The 20,934-nt window shown below is 32.8% G+C and overlaps 5 protein-coding genes across 12 annotated transcripts in view; 2 read left to right on the top strand and 3 right to left on the bottom strand.

Annotated features, from left to right (window-relative positions):
• Window positions 1-4,858, bottom strand: part of Mef2 (myocyte enhancer factor 2) — a 55,002-nt gene extending 50,144 nt beyond the window's left edge. For all 6 annotated transcript variants that reach the window (XM_076768575.1, XM_076768572.1, XM_076768580.1 and 3 more), the window contains exon 1: window positions 4,489-4,858. The gene's annotated coding sequence lies outside the window, so the exon portion shown is untranslated. The remainder of the gene's footprint in view (window positions 1-4,488) is intronic.
• Window positions 1,238-9,209, top strand: LOC143343571 (protein mono-ADP-ribosyltransferase PARP16-like). 3 transcript variants are annotated; one of them, XM_076768585.1, is made up of 7 exons: window positions 1,238-4,462; window positions 7,496-7,835; window positions 7,926-8,081; window positions 8,267-8,476; window positions 8,561-8,726; window positions 8,806-8,938; window positions 9,005-9,209. In XM_076768585.1, exons 2-7 carry the CDS (start codon window positions 7,515-7,517, stop codon window positions 9,162-9,164), a joined length of 1,146 nt encoding a protein of 381 aa, XP_076624700.1. In that variant the 5' UTR covers window positions 1,238-4,462; window positions 7,496-7,514; the 3' UTR covers window positions 9,165-9,209. The 3 variants fall into 3 exon arrangements, with proteins under 3 accessions (XP_076624700.1, XP_076624697.1, XP_076624699.1); XM_076768582.1 differs by lacking the exon at window positions 1,238-4,462 and adding an exon at window positions 6,429-6,801; XM_076768584.1 differs by lacking the exon at window positions 1,238-4,462 and adding an exon at window positions 6,429-6,854.
• Window positions 9,210-9,269: 60 nt separating this feature from the next.
• LOC143343572 (vacuolar protein sorting-associated protein 26C) lies at window positions 9,270-10,910 on the bottom strand. The gene is made up of 6 exons (XM_076768586.1): window positions 10,599-10,910; window positions 10,388-10,531; window positions 9,918-10,313; window positions 9,735-9,831; window positions 9,542-9,667; window positions 9,270-9,444 (listed from the first exon to the last, which is right to left on the bottom strand). Exons 1-6 carry the CDS (start codon window positions 10,653-10,655, stop codon window positions 9,362-9,364), a joined length of 903 nt encoding a protein of 300 aa, XP_076624701.1. The 5' UTR covers window positions 10,656-10,910; the 3' UTR covers window positions 9,270-9,361.
• A 234-nt stretch (window positions 10,911-11,144) lies between these two features.
• LOC143343570 (G2/mitotic-specific cyclin-B) lies at window positions 11,145-14,999 on the top strand. Its single transcript, XM_076768581.1, has 5 exons — window positions 11,145-11,492; window positions 12,403-12,987; window positions 13,086-13,325; window positions 13,408-13,526; window positions 13,643-14,999. The coding sequence occupies exons 1-5, from the start codon at window positions 11,463-11,465 to the stop codon at window positions 13,896-13,898; spliced, it is 1,230 nt and encodes a 409-aa protein (XP_076624696.1). The 5' UTR covers window positions 11,145-11,462; the 3' UTR covers window positions 13,899-14,999.
• Window positions 15,000-15,576: 577 nt separating this feature from the next.
• Window positions 15,577-20,799, bottom strand: Elp1 (elongator complex protein 1). The gene is made up of 12 exons (XM_076769000.1): window positions 20,236-20,799; window positions 19,698-20,126; window positions 19,125-19,619; window positions 18,775-18,989; window positions 18,282-18,688; window positions 17,115-18,192; window positions 16,830-17,023; window positions 16,451-16,715; window positions 16,166-16,302; window positions 15,930-16,084; window positions 15,788-15,851; window positions 15,577-15,731 (listed from the first exon to the last, which is right to left on the bottom strand). Exons 1-12 carry the CDS (start codon window positions 20,662-20,664, stop codon window positions 15,670-15,672), a joined length of 3,930 nt encoding a protein of 1,309 aa, XP_076625115.1. The 5' UTR covers window positions 20,665-20,799; the 3' UTR covers window positions 15,577-15,669.
• Between the last annotated feature and the right edge of the window lie 135 nt (window positions 20,800-20,934).

Genomic DNA, 20,934 nt, shown 5'->3' with positions numbered 1-20,934 from the left:
ATTCTGAGAAATCTGTGCGTTATTATGTTCGAAACAGGGACCGACACACCTTAGTAATTGTTCCCAGGAGTGTGACAATTATTTTTGAGAATTTCCAATATAGATTGCACTTACATAACGTTTCGAAAATGGCTGACGTCAGTGGTCGGGATATTCTCAGGAACGTTATCGATGAAACGGTTCTTTTTCTCTACCGGGTGGGCGGGATCGATGTCGACGACAACGCGCGCGATTTCTTCGTAGAATTTTTATGAACTTCAAGCTTTTTCGGGTACAGAGCCGAAGATACGCTGGAAACCGAATTCGTTATCGACAAGCGCCACGGCGAAACGACGACTTTAAAATACAATTTCCTTCAATATTTGTGCTATTTCTCGCGTGTTACGCCCGCGAAGTTTCCTGATGTCGATTTCGATGGAATTTTGCACGATTGTAGAACGGCCAAAAATAAGGGACACATATACAGAGTGTTCAGCCACCCCTGGGAAAATTTGTAATGGGAGATTCTAGAAGCCAAAATAGGACAAAAATCAAGAATACCAATTTGTTGATGGAGGCTACGTTGAAAAGTTGTTAACGTTTAAAGTTCCGATCGTACTGAATTTTTTTCTCGAAAATGGTTAGGATTTCGAGGGTATGTCTGTTGACCAAAAATGTTTGCAATTGACCCCTGCAACCGAAAATAATTTTTTTAGAACGATTTCAAATTTTTTAGTTTTCTCGAAAAATTTCACACCTTCTCGAATTTTTTTCTAGAAAGTGGGTACGATTTCGGGGGTATGTCTATTGACTAAAAATGTTTATAACTGACCCCTGCAGCCAAAAATATTTTTTTTAGAAGGATATGAAAATTTTTTTTTTCGTCAAAAAATTTAGGCACCTTTCTGAATTTTTTTCTTGAAAGTACGTAGGATTTCGTGGGTATGTGTAATGACCAAAACTGGTTGTATGTGACCCCAGAATCTAGAAATAATTTTTCCAGAACGATTTGAAATTTTTTAATAATTTTTTAACGAAGCCTCAGTCAAAAAATTGATATTCTTGATTTTCGCCTTATTTTGGCCTCTAGAATCTCTATACATATATCTGTGAACTACGGAAATCGAAGTTTAAAGGGTGGGACTACTCCGTCAGTTTCAAAACTATGTTTTGTTCAAATTGGTTTTCAAATATTTTCAATAAAAAGAAAAAAAAAAGAAAAAAAATAATATCTCGTATGTTCTTATCAATACATCCAACACCTAACTTTTCGTAAAATCCGAATTTTAATTAATTGTATGCCTCCATTCGTGTTGAAGCAACGAAGAGATTAAATGTTTATGTTATACACATTTCGTTCATTTCCATATGTTCGGGGACCCACATTGTGCCGGGGCTTTGTAACAGGAGGTCGTCCGATTCTTTGTACCCGAGCATTATTACGCGGTTCCAAGCGCCGAGAGATTCCACGATAAGTCTAGATCTGATAATGCCACCGAAATGTACACAACAAACGGATGCATTGATGTCTATACAATTTCCTTTTGCCGGGCGAAAAAGACCGAGTTCTTCTCTTATTCCTGCGTGCCTCGAAACAAATGTCTTTCCCTGTATACGTGAAACGTCGAAGAACGTTTCGAAATATACTACGCGACGATTAATTTCAAATTATACTGGCGAAACACATTTCTGTAAATTATCGCTACGCTTATATTAAATATATCGTTAACCCGGAATACTTGCTAAAACGAAATATCCAAACCGTAATGTACAATTATTTTTCGAGAGTAACCGATTTCGAAACTCGACACGACAGATCTCGCTGTACAGAACGATTATGTTGGTATGCATGGAAGATGCACGGAAGACGCCTACGCGTGTTCCGATTTCCGATTGGTAGAATACGCGTCGCTAATCTCATTCTACCAATCGGAAATAGAAGACACTGGGTCCGTTTTGACTTCCAATTGGCAGATACGCATCTCACTCGCCAATCGGAAATTAGAACGGACTTTATTCATTTTCCCACGTAGAATCGTCTACGTCTCGATCGTACGCAACTGCTAATGTCTACCGTAAGAGCTTAATCCTTGCCAAACCTGAACGTTGAAAATTTTCGTCTACGAAGACTCTGTTGGCCACCGTTGGTTCGCAGTCGTTTAATTTCCGAGATACAGCGATGTTCTTTGCTGTGTTTCAATAAGCACATTATCTCGAAACCGTCGAACGTTTGAGTAAATATGCAGATCACGGAAGGGTGACTAACGTCGATTATCGATTACGAATGTTGCATTTCGTTAAAAAATTATGCTAGTTCTCAAACACAAAACGGACAGATAATCTTCAATGAGAACGCAAGGGCAACTCCTTCGTAATATACGCGCAGAAGAACGGTCGTCGTAAGTAATTTAATGCCATCGTATCTCGGAAACTAAGCGATTGCGAACCCATGTTTACCAAAACGTTTCTTCTCGTTTTGCTTGTCTTTATACGCCCCGAAAGTTTATGCTAAATTTCTTTCTCATCGTAGATAGACTGTTTACTTGATTTACCGCAATACCTAGGCCGCGAAATTGACCTAACCTGCATTCACAAACATTTTGATTATTCGGGCATCGAGAGAATTACTGGTTTACGTGTTTATCATTTCAAAAAATTGTTTGGAAGCCGAGGAATATTTTCTTTGGTAGATCCGATATGTATCAGTCGATAGTGCGTTCATAAAATTTTTATTTATCATCTATCCGGTACTAGATTTTTTCGTTTAATATAATAAAAAATCTAATGCTATTACCACCTAATATATAATAACGTAGTTTTTTCATATTTTCAAAAAAGATACCCAAAAATGTAAAACTTTATGTACTATTTCACGTATCAACGGTGAGCGCTAAGTACTATCAGCAGCTCTGATGAACCGTAAAATGTCACTAGTTATCTGTAATGTAGTTAATCGTGTAAGTTAAGTGTATGTAATTTAAAAAATAGTGCAGAATATTTGTAACATTACATCGTGATTTCTTCTTTACCGATATAGCATGGGGCAGTCTGCACTTATGTATGCAGGTGGCAGCATCTTGCAATTTGCAAAATTTCTCCAATAAGAGAATAGTTTTCAGTTTTCAATGTTTTTTGTTAACGCATTTGCAACAAGCATTCTTGCATTGCAATTTTTCGCATTCTACGTAATTTCCACATAAATAAAATACCATAAATATATTTGCTATAAAAACATATCAGCTTTGAATGTATACAAAACATTAATTCAAGCATACATTAAAATTAAAAACATAGTCTAGTAACTCAAAATGGAAAATGTTATTACACTGATCAATGTTAATTGTCCGACAATATCTACACAATGAATATACATAAAAAGTCTCAATTACCAAGTATTAAATAGTAACAATATTTTGATGCTTTAAAATTCAAGCGATACTTTGGACTTGATCGAATGGGTATACCTATGAACTTGTAAACCTTAGCGAAAGATCAAAAATATTTATCCAATAACTTTGTATCACAAGATAAACAAACAAGGTATGGAGGCTTTTTAACTTCATAAAATGTCTACATTAATTACAGCACGCACGATACAAGTGCAACAAGCCACATATATTGTTTAATCACTAGCAAGCGAATAATGTCAAAAATATATCAAAGTAATATTTTAAGATACGCTTACACAAAATTCTAATGAAAATAATATTTATCCGATTTCTCAGAATGTAAATTTTTTTTGTTTAAATTTCAACAAAACGCAAAAGCATTGAAAAAGTTGTAGAGCAAGAGTTTAACATTATTTGATAATGTTTCAATAAAGGTTATAGTAATATTTTGATAATGTATGCACAGCTTTGAGGTAAGATCTGTTCTGTTTACTAGTTAATCTCACAAAGTAAGCTTGTTTTTCAAAAAACTCTTGTATCTAAGAAAAGTTACTTGGTGAACATTTTAATACAGAATTCACGTATACCTTGAAAACTCTGTCATTTATTGATATTTCCTCTTGACGTTGTTAACTTGAATAACAAACACTCGCAAACAATAATCTTCTGAGAATTACTATCATAACAAACGAAACGAGATTAATAGGAGAAGAATACGCGATAAGTTCAAGGATCGTCTAACTACGAAACGAAAACGAGAAAAAGAAAACTGGGAAATATGTTCGAATGAAAACAGGACCTGTCATTTTCAATCATTCCTTTGGAAGAAGATCAATATATCTCGCAACGAAAAGGGCTCATCTCGTTCGTCGTGTATGCTCGATATCGAATATGCTCGCTGCATTATTCGCGGGTGCCTCGAAACCCTCGACGATTAAAACATCGCTAGGAATGAGCTTTTTTTCTTGAAAAATCGTCAACGCTTAGCATGTGTGCGCGCGTGTGTACGCCGTGCATACGTGTGTGCGCGCCAGTGTACATGCGTGTGAAGGCCATGTTAACAGACTGTAAGTCAACGGATGACTTCGGAAACGGTGAGAGTAGAATGAAATTTACTTACAATTTTCACCGGCTTGTCTGCGGCTCCTACAGAGCTTTCCCGAATAATTATTTCACTCTCCACATTATTACGTCCACGGTGAAAAAAAAACTGCGAGAGAGCGAGTTTGATCAAAAGCACAATTTTCGTGACGTCATCGGTTGTCGGGCATGCGCAGACCGATTTCGGTGTTTTTCCATTTACCGCGGAAACACGTGTGCGTCGTCGTTTGTTTTTTTTTACGTCTCTTTTTATATTTGTTTCGTCGGCGAGAGAACTACATCGCTAAGAAACACGCGACATTATCGCGACGACGCGGTATCGTCCGTTGCGAATTTCGTGTGCGATTATTCGCGAGAGCCAGCACGGCTGCCGACATCTATCCATCCACTCCCACTTGTTAAGTGACGTACACTGACGTCATCGATAGTTTACCTTGAAGCATGACATTGAGTCACACACTCGCCAATCGTACCGACTAAATTCCCTATGGACCAGTTCTATAGGGAGTACGCGCCTATTCCGTTAATTTATGCATTGCCAACCGAACCTGTCGCGTCATCGCAATGATCAAGTGCAAATGTGATTTTCAACAATTTCCATAGAACGAATATAACAGGGAACACTATGAGTCGTGTTGAAAAGAAAGTCACCGAGTCTCGTGCCGTAAAACTGTTGATAAAATATCGTGTTTATTTCGTAGCAACTCGTTTCTCGAATTTACTATCAAAATGCTATGATATATATTCAATAAATAATAATTTAATCCTCGGATTAATTGTTTATTTACTGATGAAATAGGTTGCGAAATAGACTAGCCATCTAGCGGCGACTGGACCGAAAGTTAATTTTGTATTACAGACAGCGGCTTCAACGGCAAAACGTTCAAGTTTGTGGAGAAACAATTCCTGTTTTGCCGCTAAATGATGCCATCGACGACGAGCCGGTTATTGTGAAAGTAACCTAAGCTGTAAAACTAACAAAATTACTACGTCTTTTGCACATGTCTAGGAATTCTAAGGCTTTTCCTTATTTCCCGCCAAAAGATACTGATATTAATCCCTATCGAAAGAGCACTTCAGATAATTGCGTTGTAATTCGGAAACTATTGAATTCTAGATTAACGTTTTGCTAAGTTTTTTACGTATTTTAACGAGCACCATACGGATTCTTAAACGTGTGCGAATCTAATACTATACTGTCTATACTAATACATTTTAATTATAAGATATAATTGATCACTCACCCATCTCAAGGTTAAACACTTCTTTTGCAATGCTTCCGTAGGGTATCCAAATATCTTTGTAGTGTTTACCATGTTTCGATGTTACAGAAAGAATTGCAGATTCCAGCATTCGAACCATTTTAAACTTCCGTAGCAACAACGATAGGTGTACAAGTTCCGACTGTAATTACAATAGTGACAAACAGAAATTACGAGACCAAGAAACTCCCACCCTTGTTTAGGCCTGGGTTAGGTCTGCGAACCAATGAGAGAAGCAGTAGGTAATTTGGAACGCAGGTAGTGGTACAAGAAAGGTTCCAAACAATTAACCCTCGAGCAACCGATCTTGTCATTTCTGACATTTAATTTCGTTTAATGTTAAAAATATATGTTTGTTGCAATAGTTTATTATAATTACATATGTATCATCCCTTCTTCTACAGATTAATTAATTAAAATAATATTATATACTGAAATTACACAACAAAATGTGTTTATCCGATACTGTACATGACTCGTGGCTTGGTAACGAACTAGTTTTAAAATAGTTCGGTCCATTCATCACTAGACGACTATACTATTTCACCATTTTCTTTGTAAATATATTATCAATCCAAAAATTAAACTTTTATTTATTACAAATATGTAACTGTATTTTGTAAATCTGATACGTGTAGCCTACACACGACAGCGTACGAAATAATAGTAATACTTTATTGACTATTTTGTATATTCTCTCGTATGATATGAATCCAATCATAGGGTGCATATTCGGATAAACAAATATTAATGTACAATTCTTAACTTTTTTATATTTTAATAACTTTTGCCGTAATATATCACGATTAGCTTGAAAGTGAAATTTCTTAATCGTCCAATTTGACTGTACCACGATATTACTCAAAAAGAGAAAAACATCGCTGTAACAAACGAACAACCCTAAAACAGATGTGATCTGTGACAGGAGTCGCGAAACATCTGGACAATGTTCACGATATCATTACAAATTCGTTGTAACGCAAGATTAAATATATAATTATAACCAATCGGCTATTTCTTATTTACAATCACCGTGAAATTTAAGATTCCGAATATGCCCACCGTGGATTGTAAGTACGTTACAACTAATTTGAACACCAAAATTTCTTGGATATGGCCCCAAGTACGCAACTAAGAATAATTTATTCCTTAACTCAAAGGACACTTTACATTAATCATAGAGAAATATTTCAATGGAATTGTTATACGATTTATTGATTTAAGCATGTATTAAAGTACAAAATCGACAGCGAGTTGTTAAAGAAATGTACATTAAAGTGTAATTAACCCCTTTCAACCTCCTTATTTCCAAATATGAATTTCGTATTATATCGAATAAAAGTACATAAGTATCACGGAACTGTTAAAATATAAATATTCCTACCGAAATTGCAAATATCTGACTATATTTCACATTTCGTTATCTTAAAGTTGCATCACTGATAAGGATTATGGTACACCGAAGAAATTACTTTGATGTATGTAATCGCTTATACAGCGTGTTGTAAAACACAAATGACACCAGATCGTTTACCGATTTGTTATTTTGTAAATTTTTTCCTCCCTTTTCTTCATTTATTATCTTATTGTAACATATCATACATAGTAGTGGGAAGTTCCTGCGAAGTGGTTTATCAATCGTGATAAAAAAAAAATTGATAATTCAATGGAAAAACTTGTTTTGTGATACAACTACTATGAAGCATTTACACGAGACATATAATTAAATAACATCAGTTCTATCTGTTTATGATTTAAATTTAGAATTAATTCAACAATAATAATGGATAATACAAGCAAGAAACAATATATTCATAATGATAAAGAGAAAGAAAAAGATCATGCAAACATTCCAAACAATAAAATTGCTAAAAAATCGGATTTAGACGTATTATACACAAGTCTTTTAGATCCTATAAATCAACAAGAAGATGTAGGAAAGAAGATATCAACGCTGAAACACTTACTGGAGAAGGATTTGAAAGCAGTTGATTTAAAATGGTCTTTGTTTGTGACAGCTTGTAACACGTATCGCTATGATTCTTGTTTAAAACCCTTTCCACCGATGTATATAAAAAATGAATGCAAGGACATTGAAGCTTTGGTAGAGTTTATTAAATATTGGTCTCAACATTTCTATTGTATTTATGCACAATAATCTAAATGCTTGCTAACCATTAAAATTGAATTATAGAGAAAAGCTATAGAATTAATTCCCCCATTGGCTGTAATATTTAAAGCACTACAAGAACCAGATGCATATGAACGTTATGGAGCAGCTATAGATCTATTATATTGGGTTCTAATACGTCTGAGAGATCCCTATATAAAAAGTATTAACAAAGAATGCGTAAGTTTTTTTTATTAATAATTATATAATCACTAGAAAAAATAATTACGTTTATTCCATCCTGTAATTTTACATATATAGCTACTTTCAACAGATTTTGATTTTGATTTTAAATTTAAACTGTTTGTTAAAGATTTTTTAATTTTATAATCAACAATTTGAAACTTCATACGTTTCTAATGCAGTATGATTCTATATTGAGGAAAGTACCTTTGGATGTATCTGTAGTTCCACCAAATTTAATATTCCAAGTGGCATATGCAAAGCAATCTACTTCAGAAAACAAATGGAAAACAATTGCTCAAGGCCATACAACCTTTTATGCTTATCATGGTAGTCGTTTAGAGAATTTTCACTCTATTATACACTATGGCCTACAACAGACTATGTGCAAGGTAGACTGCTATTTATGCATTCAAAGTATAAAACTAACCATAGCGATACATCTTAATACATTGGGTTATTGATACATCTTTTAGGAATCATTATTTGGTAAAGGAATATATCTTTCAAGTAAATTAAGTGTAAGCTTACCATATAGCCCTGTGGGCTATGGATGGGGAGGCAGTATACTTGGAAGTGAAATGAGTTGCATAGCTTTGTGTGAACTTATCAATCATGTTGATGTGAAAACAGGAGATTCAGGTAAATACATGTTACAAATAAATTTATTATTAATATAAATAAATGATAAGTCATTGCGTTTACTCGAAATTTTTCATAGACAATAGCGCTCGCAATATGATTGAAAATTCGGTAGACAGTAAACTTCCAAATAAGTATTATTTGGTAACGAACAGCGAGTTGGTACGAGTGCGATATCTTCTTGTTTACAGTCAACAAGATCAAACGAGAAGGTATAAATTACTTTAAAAGTTTTACGTTAATTTTTAATGTAAAATAAATAATGTACAATGTTTCAGATGCACTGATAATAAAGGATTATTAGCTTGGTTTAAACAACATAAATTATTAACGTTCGTGCTTGGTTATGTTGTATTACTGGCATCCGTGGGATTGACGCATAATAAGCAAGTGGAAAAGTATTATAAATTATTTGCTCAAAAAGTTGGGTTAGAGTAAACTGTTTTTTTTATATATATTGTTATGAGTCGTTGATCTATCAATTTGTACATTAAGAAAAAAATTCCTCCCTCTTCTGCTTTTTTAATACATTTTTCACGAAAATTTAACGTAAAATTGCATTTATTATTAGAAATATATACAATTTGTAAATAATATACATAATTTATATAAAAAACTGTACATTCATAGAAAATTTAATATCTTGACAATATAATGGGAAAATTTTCTGTGACTAAGTAATCATCTTCAAAAACAACGATCAGATTTACCTCGAACTCTATAACGAAAATTAATAAAATATAATTCTTACGAAGAAATACAAAATAACATGATGGATTTAAGTTTTATAACCTAAATTTAAACGATGATCTTACCAACTTTAAAATTACTTGTACTTAGCGTGGGACATGTGAATAACCTCGGAAATATCATATATATTGGTATAGGCAAATTTGTACAAGGATTTCCCTCTCCAATTTGTATGTTTTGTATTTCTGTTGCTAAAATAAATACAGAACCATAAGACGACAAACAAAATATAGAAGCAAGATTTTGTTATAATCTTACCATCTCTAGAATATCCCTCTGCACAACCACATGTCTCTACCCTTACCAATTGCAGTTCGATTGATTTTATCACAGCTTCGCAATGTTCAATTATCACCTTAGATTTAATATTATTAATAAACATTTGCTAACAAAATGTTCGTATAAGGATAAAATAGTTACAACTGTAACAGACTCATTTACCTCTCCTGTTAGGGGTTCTGATACTTTATAGTTCAATGAATCTAATTTTCCTGAAATGCAAAATCTGGGTACATTAGTTCTGTCCCTTGCATTTTGTAAGGATTCTGGCATGATTTTAAAAGATAATGCTACTTTGCTGGGCTCTTTTTCTATTTTGGAAGGTGCTTTGTCTTCTACTATGAACTCCAGCAATTTGCTTAGATCCTTTGCTAAGAAACTCCTTTTTATATCACAACGAATTAAATATTGTATATTCACAAAAACTCCATGATAAGTTCCATACAAGGACTTAGTTCCTCTGGGCTTTAATGGTAATTCAAACGGTATTTCTGTTTTGCCACTTGGTATTTTTCCATTTGGAGCAACTTCTAAGGTATATTGAACTAACTGTATTGGCTAAAAGTATATTATGCTGTAATGTACAAGAAATTATGAGAGTTACCGTGAAAATAACCAAAAATTAAACTAACCTTTACAGAATTATAAAAAGCTTCGAAAATGCCAAAATTTTTCGAACTAAGTTGTAAATTGACTGAACCTTCCATACTTAGGGATATTCCATCGTGCTTAACGTCCGAATTAGTTTGCAACAGTATAAAACCAGCAACTATCTCCTGAAACATAACCTCCGCATTTTCTGTTCTTTAATATAATTATCGTAAACTGTAAAAAAAACCATACCCCCTCATGATATATTTTACTAGCTCGTTTTAGCTTAATATCAATATTTATTGACATTTTTTAAATTATTTGTTGTTTATCGATTAATAAATACGTGAACAATTTTTGACGTTTACCAACGATGACATTTGTCGGAGAAGCTTACTATCTATAGTATATTTATTTAATTCGATAGATTTAATTATTATTATTTAAATAAACGTGAACGTAAACGTACGTAAATCACGTAACATAATATAAAACCAATTGTAGAAGATCGTAAATAAGCACGTACGTAGCTAAGTGTCATTAACAAAATATATCAATCAGAACAATCAGCTGTTTTATCATGAAACAAGCATATTTTACGTTTTTACGTCACGTTGGAAATATTATTTTATTTCTATTTATTTTAACGTCCTCTGTATAAGTAGTATTTCAAATATTTTTATTTCAAACAATATTCGCGTATTTATTTTAAAGAAAATTAATGTACATAATATAATAGTTCTATTTTCGCTGCAACGTATACAAAGTAGTATCTATTTTCGAATATTATTTAAGAAATCTAATAATAAACACGGTTATACTTTACGTCGATTTAAATGGATTGAACATAAAAATAAAAAAATTGTGTTTATTATTTGAAAGGCAAATTTTGTGTAGTCTTACGTTTCACCGACCAATCAAACGTTTCGATTTTCGCGGTCTTTCTTCTCTGCGCTCACATCCGTCGAGGGTGAACTTCCGTTTAATCGGCTAAACAAATTCAAACCGACGAAGTCGTTACTACAAGGTGAACGTTGTTTGGCAAACCGTGGAAGCAGCTATTTTAGAAGACGAATTTTTGATTTTGCATGATATCCATTCTCAACTGGACTAATAATGGCACTAAGAAATCGGACAGCGGTTGCAGTAAGTCGAAAATTTTATGGAATAATCGAGCTTGATCATTAGTGTAGAACATGGTTGGGGGAGGTCAATAGAATAGGGTAACCGTCCGTTCCAGACATCTTTAAATGCCCTTTCCTCGTTTTAAAGGCTATTGAAATAACAACTATAACGGTCCATCCTCTTTTCTTCTCTGCATTTTAATCTGTTTTCTACAATTCCCGATCCTTCCCGTTTGTTAAGATTACTCACGAAATCAGAATTTCTATTTTTCTAATTCATTTCTGTCGCTAACGTACTTTCGGTTTTGTAAAAACGGCATTTTATTTGGAATTCTTTATTTCGTAATACTTCATTGCCCTTTCCAATAAATTTGTTTACATCGGAAAAGTAATTATTCGTAAATTGTTCGAATCTAAAAGGAAATACATCGATAAACATTTTGGCGGTACTTGTATACCTTTTTTAATACAACGTATTTCGTTGCTTATACAATCACGTTTCTTGGGGAGTTATACTTTGAATCGTTTGTCTAATTCGAACGAATTAGTTGTTCATCGATTATTAAGTAACTTAATAATTATTATATTAAATTAATAAATAATATATGATATTTAAATAATTAAATATACATTTGTGTTTAATGCATGAATGTGCATATTTATAGTTACATGGAAATATTACTTTTCATAGTTAGCTAATACTTGGAAAGTAAAAATTATATATATATGTTGCATGTATGTATGTGTACAGATATCTTCATATTACCTTTATTGTGTCCTCTTCATATTACATATAGTGTACATCTTCAAAATGGATAAATTTGAAAATCAATACCCATCAATATGTTCTGATTTGTGAAAGAGAATTTTTATAGATTTTTATTTTTATATAACAAAAAGACCATAGTAAGTATTCTAAAATAAATTTTCAGCACATTGTAAATCAGGAAAATGTCAAAAATACAAAGCCTTCGGTCACTGCATTACCAGGAAAAAATAGAAGGGCTGCTTTGGGTGAAATAGGTAACAAAGTGAACACAATACGGGGCATAGAAACCGTTGATAGGACAAGTTTGTTACAAAAAAATAAGAAAATGGTGTTAGCACCAACGAAACAAAGTCTCAAGCCAGTGGAAAAAGTATCTGAGAAGACACCGGTACAGATAGTAAAACCTGTACAAAAGACTGTGGTTTCTCCAGAACCTAATCCCACTAAGCTGCCCCCTCAGAAAAAAGAGATAGAGTCTTTCTCCACGGATTTATTGGCATTTGAAGATATCGACGAAGACGATAAGGAAAATCCTAGTCTAGTTTCTATTTATAGCAATGACATATACGAATACTTAAGAACTTTAGAAAGTAAGTTCCCTATCACTAAAGGATACCTAGCAGGTCAAGAGGTCACATCGAAAATGAGAAGTGTACTTATAGACTGGCTGGTTGAAGTTCACCAACAATTTCATTTAATGCAAGAAACATTATATCTCACAGTTGCTATTATCGATCGATTTTTACAGGTTTGTCATTAAATATAATTCAGAACATACACCAGCGCAGTTCTAGGACTAGAAATAGGTCTAGGTCTAAAGAAATAAGTTGCAACTTTTGTTTATAGACTTTTCGCGCGATAGACAAAAAGAGGCTGCAATTAGTTGGGGTAACAGCTATGTTTATTGCTGGCAAATACGAAGAAATGTATTCTCCAGACATAAAAGACTATGTGTACATCACAGATAATGCATATTCAAAGGTAGAAATATTACAAATGGAAATGCTTATTGTAAAAACGCTAGATTATTCTTTCGGTCGGCCATTACCATTGCATTTCCTCAGAAGGTATAGCAAAGCTGGGAAGGTAGGTATTACAAATTTTCGTTATCTAATAATTCACGAACACATAGCGTCTTTCGTCTAATAAATTCCTTATTTATAATAAGGCACTCTCCATACATCATACAACAGCTAAATGTTTCCTAGAACATTGTTTGGTCCATTATGAAATGTGTCATTACCCACCAAGCCTGCTTGCAGCTGCAGCAATATATTTAGCATTTATGTAAGTTACCCATTTTTAAATGTATTATGTTTACATATAAACATTATTAGAGATTCCATTAATTACGAATACTACTAACTTGCCGTTCGTTGCCATTTTGGCGTTTAATTACATAGAATTATCGGTAACGATGATGACAAGGAAAAAGTTGTCTGGACAAGTACATTGGCGCATTATAGTACCTATTCTAGGGACGATGTATTACCCGTAGTTCGGGAAATAGCAGGTATTATAGTTAACGTGGATAAGAGCAAATATCAAGCTGTAAGGAAGAAGTACGTTCAATCGAAATACATGAAAATTAGTACTCGTCCTGAATTTAGATCACCGATTCTACTTTCCATAGCTACAACAAATGAGGAAGCGGTATAACATTTATATTAAGTGGTAAATGTACAATAAGATGTTTATTTTGGATCAATATTATGTTGAAAAAAAAAAAATAAATTTCATAGGGTGGGTGACCCATTTTCCAACGGAAAAACATACGAAATAAACGGCGGCGAAAAAAGTGAGAGACACGAGACTATCTTCATTCATCCTTTACTTTATATAGCAATCGTATAAGAAAATATGCGATTGAGAACAACGAAAATTATTTTTTAACATTATAATTATTTTTGGTAACGACTTTTACTCAAAAATTTATTGGAGTAAATAATTTGTAAATAAAGAAACAATTTATTACCATCATGTGTCAACGATTCACCGTAAACAAAATTATCTGATTAATTTACAATTCTTCTTTATTTATGAAACATACTTAATAAAAAAGTATGTAATAAAGAAGAAAGGTTATTTCTCAGACTAAATTCAAGATTTGTGAACGATAGTCTCGTTTATGATCCTACGCGTTGATATGTTTGCCTTGAGAATATCACTCCTATTAAAAATGGGACGATCATTTAGTTAATAATAAGGGGTTGTACGAAGTTTGTAAAAGAGAAACACTTCAATAAGTAATTTCGTGTAATATAGCTTAATTCGAATATTCTTTATTCGCTAGTACAATGCACTAAATTATGTAAAATAATCTCCTGTTTGTTGAAGTCGAATATTCAACACGTAAATTACTTATTAAAGGTGTACTTTATTCTTACACGTACTTGCGGAGTTTAGACTACTTGTATACAAAAGTTTTCTAGCATAGAAACGAAATAAGCATGAAAGTATAGTCAAATTGTACTGATGGATTTATTTTTTGGATTATTATAGTATAATTAACGAACAACGTTTACCGATGAATTTCGGTTTAAATTTAGTAAAAGTTCGGCAAAATGATTTAAAATCTAAATATTAAAAAACATAATTTAAAGATAAAATAACTAACAATATGTATTACCATGATCGTTAGGAGTTATGTTTTTGAGCATGACTATTAATTACAAAAAAAATAGTAACATGATATTTTTATTATTTAACAAATTAATATCTGTTTTGATTAGTTTTTAATTTGCCATCGCCAAATAAATGAAAAGTTAAACAATTTTTAAATATTCTTCGAGATATTTACTCAACATTTTGCCGAATTTTTATTTAATTTAAAATCGTAAATCATCTTTTGTATTAAAATATTATTCATAATTATAAATACATTTTTATTTTGATATTAGCTCTATAGATAGTTTTAATGTTAATATATGAAAATACGCGAGTATTCCAGCCGATATTAATTTATACTTTGATATCGATATTTTCACAAATATTATATAACAATGAACATACTATTCATTTCTGGTGTTTTACCAGTTGATCTGTACGCTTGGAACGTAAACATTGTATAAAATTTATGTAAAAAAATTTTAGTGGAAAATAAACTGTAATAACGTTTCCGCGGTCATATACATCATTTATACGAGTTAGAATATTACGCTATAATATTCGTACTCTTTGATTGTATACTGACATACTTGTTTTATAATGGAATTCTAGCATGTATTTGCAAACAGTCTCGCAAAAAAATTGTTACGAATCCTAATAACAATTTTAATATATTTGTCGATGTTGTAACTGTTGTGTTGAAGAGGTCTATATAAAAATGTCTACTAAGTAAATAGATAATGCAACTATATTTCTAAGAGGTAGAGAAATTACAAGACGATTCCAGAAATATATTTTACAAGGTATTCATTGTGTTTAAGTATTAAAATATATTCAGTTTCCTAGGCGAGGAAATAGCCGTTGGTGGACGCGTAACGTAAGGTTCTACAAAGTAATTGAATAAAGCAGAATTGTTATATTTTTAGTTTATCTTAACTTACCGATTAATTTTTGAGTTGCAGACAATCCTGGAAATTCCATCGACATTGTAAGTTCAGCATTCTCCTAGAATGTAAATGCATAATATAGAATACTATCGATTAAATTAATATCGATTAATATCGATTATTGTGTATTATGTACCATTTCATTCAAGCTCGAAGGTGCGGATTTATCCCAAATTTCAGATTTACTCCTTTCTATTAAAAGGAGAAACTGTTGCATAAGATTTTGCATTCTTTCTGCATATTTATCATCCTCAAAATATACAAGCATTTGCACACACGCGTGTAAATCGTCTTAAAATAGGAATTATCATTATTCGTTTTCTAACAATGTTTAGCTTCTCCGTGTAACTAATTATAGATAAATATACAAACCCATTTCTTTATATGTGTTACTGATTACTTGATGTAAAGCTTGTATCAATGCTAAATCTTCAAACGCACTGCCTTCCTTTAAACTTAAAAGTTTTCTTTCGTGTTTTCTACGATTCTTGCTCGATCTGTAACTTTTTCTGAAAATAATTTCGCTCATATTCATATTAATTCGAATAATGAGTAAAATAAGGGTAGATTTTAACGCGTCACCGATATAACGAGTAACTGTTATATCGAACAGATTTTATCGATCTTCCGGCGCTCGCTAATCGATACTATACTTACCCAGATATACTGGAAAATCTCGATTTTTGACTCGCTGTTGAATTAGTAACGCTACTTGTATCGCTAAAAATGTCCGAAATACCTCTATCGTATATTGACTCGTTATCACAGAATACTCCATTAAACGACTTTGCATTTCTCTGCGAAATATGAACTCTGACGGTGGCGAGGCGCGATTTATATTGCTCAAAATCTTGCTTATTTTTTTGTATTTGAAACATTACGTGATCAGCGTATTCGTACACGCTTAATTTTACGCGCGACTCTGAAACATGAGGGTGTACTCATACAACAGCCACTATACTTTTATTTCATTAACGAAGTCAATAATAACAGAATGTTGTGTGTATTGTTTAACTGTTATAACGAGCAAACGTACCGATCAATTCTAGACATCCTGTATCGTGTGCAATTCTTACAGCATCCTTCCATCGTTTTCCATTGCATAAAGAAACCAATGCTTCGTCGGTGTTTTGTAAGTAATTCATTGAAATACACGCAGCTTCCTCGTATCGTTTATCGTTCTTCAATCGTTCTATAAGGTCCTTGTAAAGCGCATGTTTCTCCTCTACACTAAAACATTGTTTAATCGTTTATAGTTATATTTACATAGTTTACGTACGCATGTTGGTTGACACAATCGATTAATTTCTTCTTTGCTAACCTTAATTTCATTTGAGTGGACAAGATGATAACTTCTTGCCAATTGCCAATTAATTTGTAAGCGTCCAAAGCGTGTTTTAAATCGCCACTCCTATGAAAGATAATTCCAGCTTCTTGATATTGCCTCCTTTTCATTAAGAACTCTCCATAAATTCTTGTTACTTCTTTGTATCGTTCGCTATTCTTTTCAAATAATTTCATAGCTTTTACGTACAAATCGTGATTACGTATCAGATTTATACATTCGTTGAATCTGTTTTTGTCTTTAGCTATATGTTCAAGCGCAGATTCGTAACGCTTCAAGTGTAAATCGATGGAATACTTCATATAATTTTCATCGAGTTTTATCAAATTATTTAGAAACGGAATATATTCCTTAGGGTCCTTCTGCGACTTGGACGCAATAAACATCGTCAAATCGAAATCGTACATTCCTAGCGCTGTATCGAACAACACATTTATATCCACTATATACAATAAATATTTTAACGCTTCGTCCGACGTTATACAGTCTGTGTTTCCTTTAGAGTCTTCGAGTTTTCGGATTTCTTTTAATTTAGTTAGCGCCCCTTCTAGGCCTTGCATTCTTTTATCTTTAACTAGGCTGATTAGTATTGGTTGAATCAAATTATCAGCATTGTTGCTTTTTTCCATAATATTTCGCAATAAATTGCACACTAATTCTACTTTATTCATTGCGATGGTATCTGATTTTTTTTTATCCCTTCGATAATAATTCGCGTATATTGTTGCAGTAACGTCTTCGTCCGATAATTCGGACAATAATAAACTTAACCAGCTCGGTTTTGAAACTTGTTCGATAAATTTAACGGCGTTTTCGACAAATTTCTTCGGATTGTAATCATAAATCAAATTCAAGTTTATTCGTTGTCTACGCATTAAATCGAACGCAAGAAGATAATTGCAGTTATCTAAATAAGAGCCAATAATGTACAAGGACAGAGCCCTCGGTTGTATGCATTCCAAGTTTCCGCGAGGCATTTGCAGAATAGTTTTTGAATCTTTTGGGATCGCCGCGATCAATTGAGATCCTCTTTCTATTCGTCTCACATTTAGATCTGAAAACATCAATTGCAATTCTGAATAATTGTTCCCCGTAATTACTTTCAATTTCTCTTACAAACTTTAAACTGTAAATGCACCGTACCCGTGAACGATTTTTCGTGGGAAGTATTTTCCCATGGTTTGATAGTTAAGTCTTGCTTGCCTAACTCTTCGAAGTATTCCTCATTTATGTGGACGCATATTAATGTATGTTGTAAAGTTGTAAGAAGCAAAAATTCTGAATGAACGAAAAAGCTTGTAACATTATTAGCAATCTGTTTCCCGTTTATCGAAAAGGAATATCTGTAAGATAGTGACAGTATAACATGTTTTGTAGCTATCTTTACAATTTCCACTTTGTAAGTGTAATCTGGTAATTGTATATTAATTGGAATTAATTCTCCCTCCCTTGTATATTTAACCACGGAGTTTTCTACTACTACATAAGCTTCTTTTGCGTCCGGAGAAGGAGCAATGTGTTGAATTAAACCATCCGTAATGTGCATTTGTCTATAAATAAAATATAAGAATATCTGTAACCATCCTATGAACGTTACGTTTTTTCAAGCTTAATATTATCGTGAACATTGACTCACTCTACTGTTACTTGACCCTGAGTTTCATCATTTATTGCATTTAAAGTTAAGACGCAAAGGAAACTATGGTCGGTTGTTGATAATGAACACAAAACATTGTTATCATTAAGCCAAAGGAAATGGTGCATGTTATATACAGAATCCTCAAATTCTATTGGAACAGTCCATTTAATATCGTACGATCCAACGTATTTGTACTCCAGCATAAACGAATCCTAATTGTTTAAATGTATTATTAAATTTCCTTGTGTGCTTGCAAAAGTTCAAATATCAATTTTGTCATATATTATTGCTTCTTGGGAATCCCAAACATTTTCGCCCCTAGTGAATATTAATTAACTTATACTTACAAGTACATGTTTATAAAATATTAATTTGTTGGTGTCGGAAACACAAAATAATGTGTTACTGTCTATCCATGAATCTTCGCTCGTTATATCTGGTGCAAAGACAATAGCATTTATACATTCGGAAGTTTCTAAAGTTTGATGCGCCATCGGCGGTGGTACAATTCCTATTCTAAGACCAGTCATTAACAAATGATTTCCATCGATTATTCCAATAACAGATTTATCGCGTTCACTTTTGCCTCTGCTATGATCAACGCGCCAATTATAATTGCAAGTGATAAATTCTTTGCGCGTTAAAAGAATTAATCTATTACAAGAGAATGTTGTGCACCATGTTGCACACATTAATGAATTATCTGTGGTGAATTTGATTGTTTGTTTTAAGTACCAGTGATAATTATTTTCCGTCCATAGTTGCAAAACTGAAGAACCATCTTGCATTTGACACCAAACGGATAAAACTTCCGAATCTAGTGACCAAAATAAATTCTTCACCTGTAATACAAGTTTCCAAATAGTAAAAGCTTTGCATAAATTGAATATGGTAATTAAAAAGAAAAAACTTATGCATACCCTAATTTCTCCCTGTTTAAAAGGAAGTGCAAATTCTTTGTGCTTTAAGCCATTCTTCTCAAAAAGTGCAACAACATGTTTGTTAAGTGATTGTTGTGTTGTTGCAATTAAACTTCCAGATGGTTTCCATGATAGTGATTCTTGTAAACCATTAGCAAGCTCGCTTGTGTATTGCAAAATACCTTCTCTATTAAATACTTTAAACTGTCTTATTCCATTTCTTTGGTTCAAGAAACCAACAGCAAATAATGAACCATCTTCGCGCCAAGTTACTCTATACAACCCATCATCTGATTCATTTTTACAGATTTCTGTTGGTTTTGTTACTGCTGCTTTCTTTCCTTCTGATCCATGAAACTGAGTTTCCTTTTTACCCCATCCAACAGTTTCAAATTGTTTTTGACCAAAATCTAAAGCATGCAGATCTACCTAAAATATTTATTCATTTTGATTAAACTTTACAAACATTGAATAATCATAAACTCTTGTATATTGTCAGATACCATACATTTGGTAAGGCAATCGAATGCATTATTACCTCTGATATTATTTGAAAAGTAGATACCATTGTAATTACAATACCATCGGCTGTAATTACTATTATTATTTCATGGTCTGGGCTTAGCTTCATACATTGCAAATTTACATTCAGTTGACTTATTATTTCGCACTCTAATTCAGATCCTACATTAATTCTCGCAATATCACCAGATTTACAAGCACCGTATAATTCTTGCAATATGCTACAATATTCTAAACTAATAAACTCTAACTCTAATTCTATATCGAACGAAATTATATCCTTGCCATAGTCGGACGGCAGTTTGTATATTTTATTTTTTAATAATAAGTAAAAATCATCATTAGTCGTATCGACAGCGTATAATATTGTTGAATCATTTAAAATTTTATTCTCTAAAAATTTTAAAGATCTACTGCTACGTCGAGTGATCGTCAAATTTTTCATTGTTCGAAGATAGTTTAATATTTACGTTATCTTTACTATTTATTGCAGGCAATTGTAGGTACACACGAAAGCGTGTTTGTCAAACATTAACCTCTACGTGTTTACAAAATAATGTGAGGCTATGTTCGATGTACACACCGCATGTGAACACAGAGATGCCAGAAAGGCACCGAAGGTGCTCTCTTACACTATGTCAGATCACGCGTACGTGAGCTCGTGGAGTTTCGGAAACCCGACAAAGGCAAAACGATGCATGCCCTCTTTCTCGAT

The sequence above is a fragment of the Colletes latitarsis genome, chromosome 7, assembly GCF_051014445.1.
Source record: "Colletes latitarsis isolate SP2378_abdomen chromosome 7, iyColLati1, whole genome shotgun sequence".
Lineage (NCBI taxonomy): Eukaryota > Metazoa > Arthropoda > Insecta > Hymenoptera > Colletidae > Colletes > Colletes latitarsis.
The sequence above is the reverse complement of the archived record's forward strand: the minus strand, read 5'-3'. Positions and strand labels throughout refer to the sequence as shown.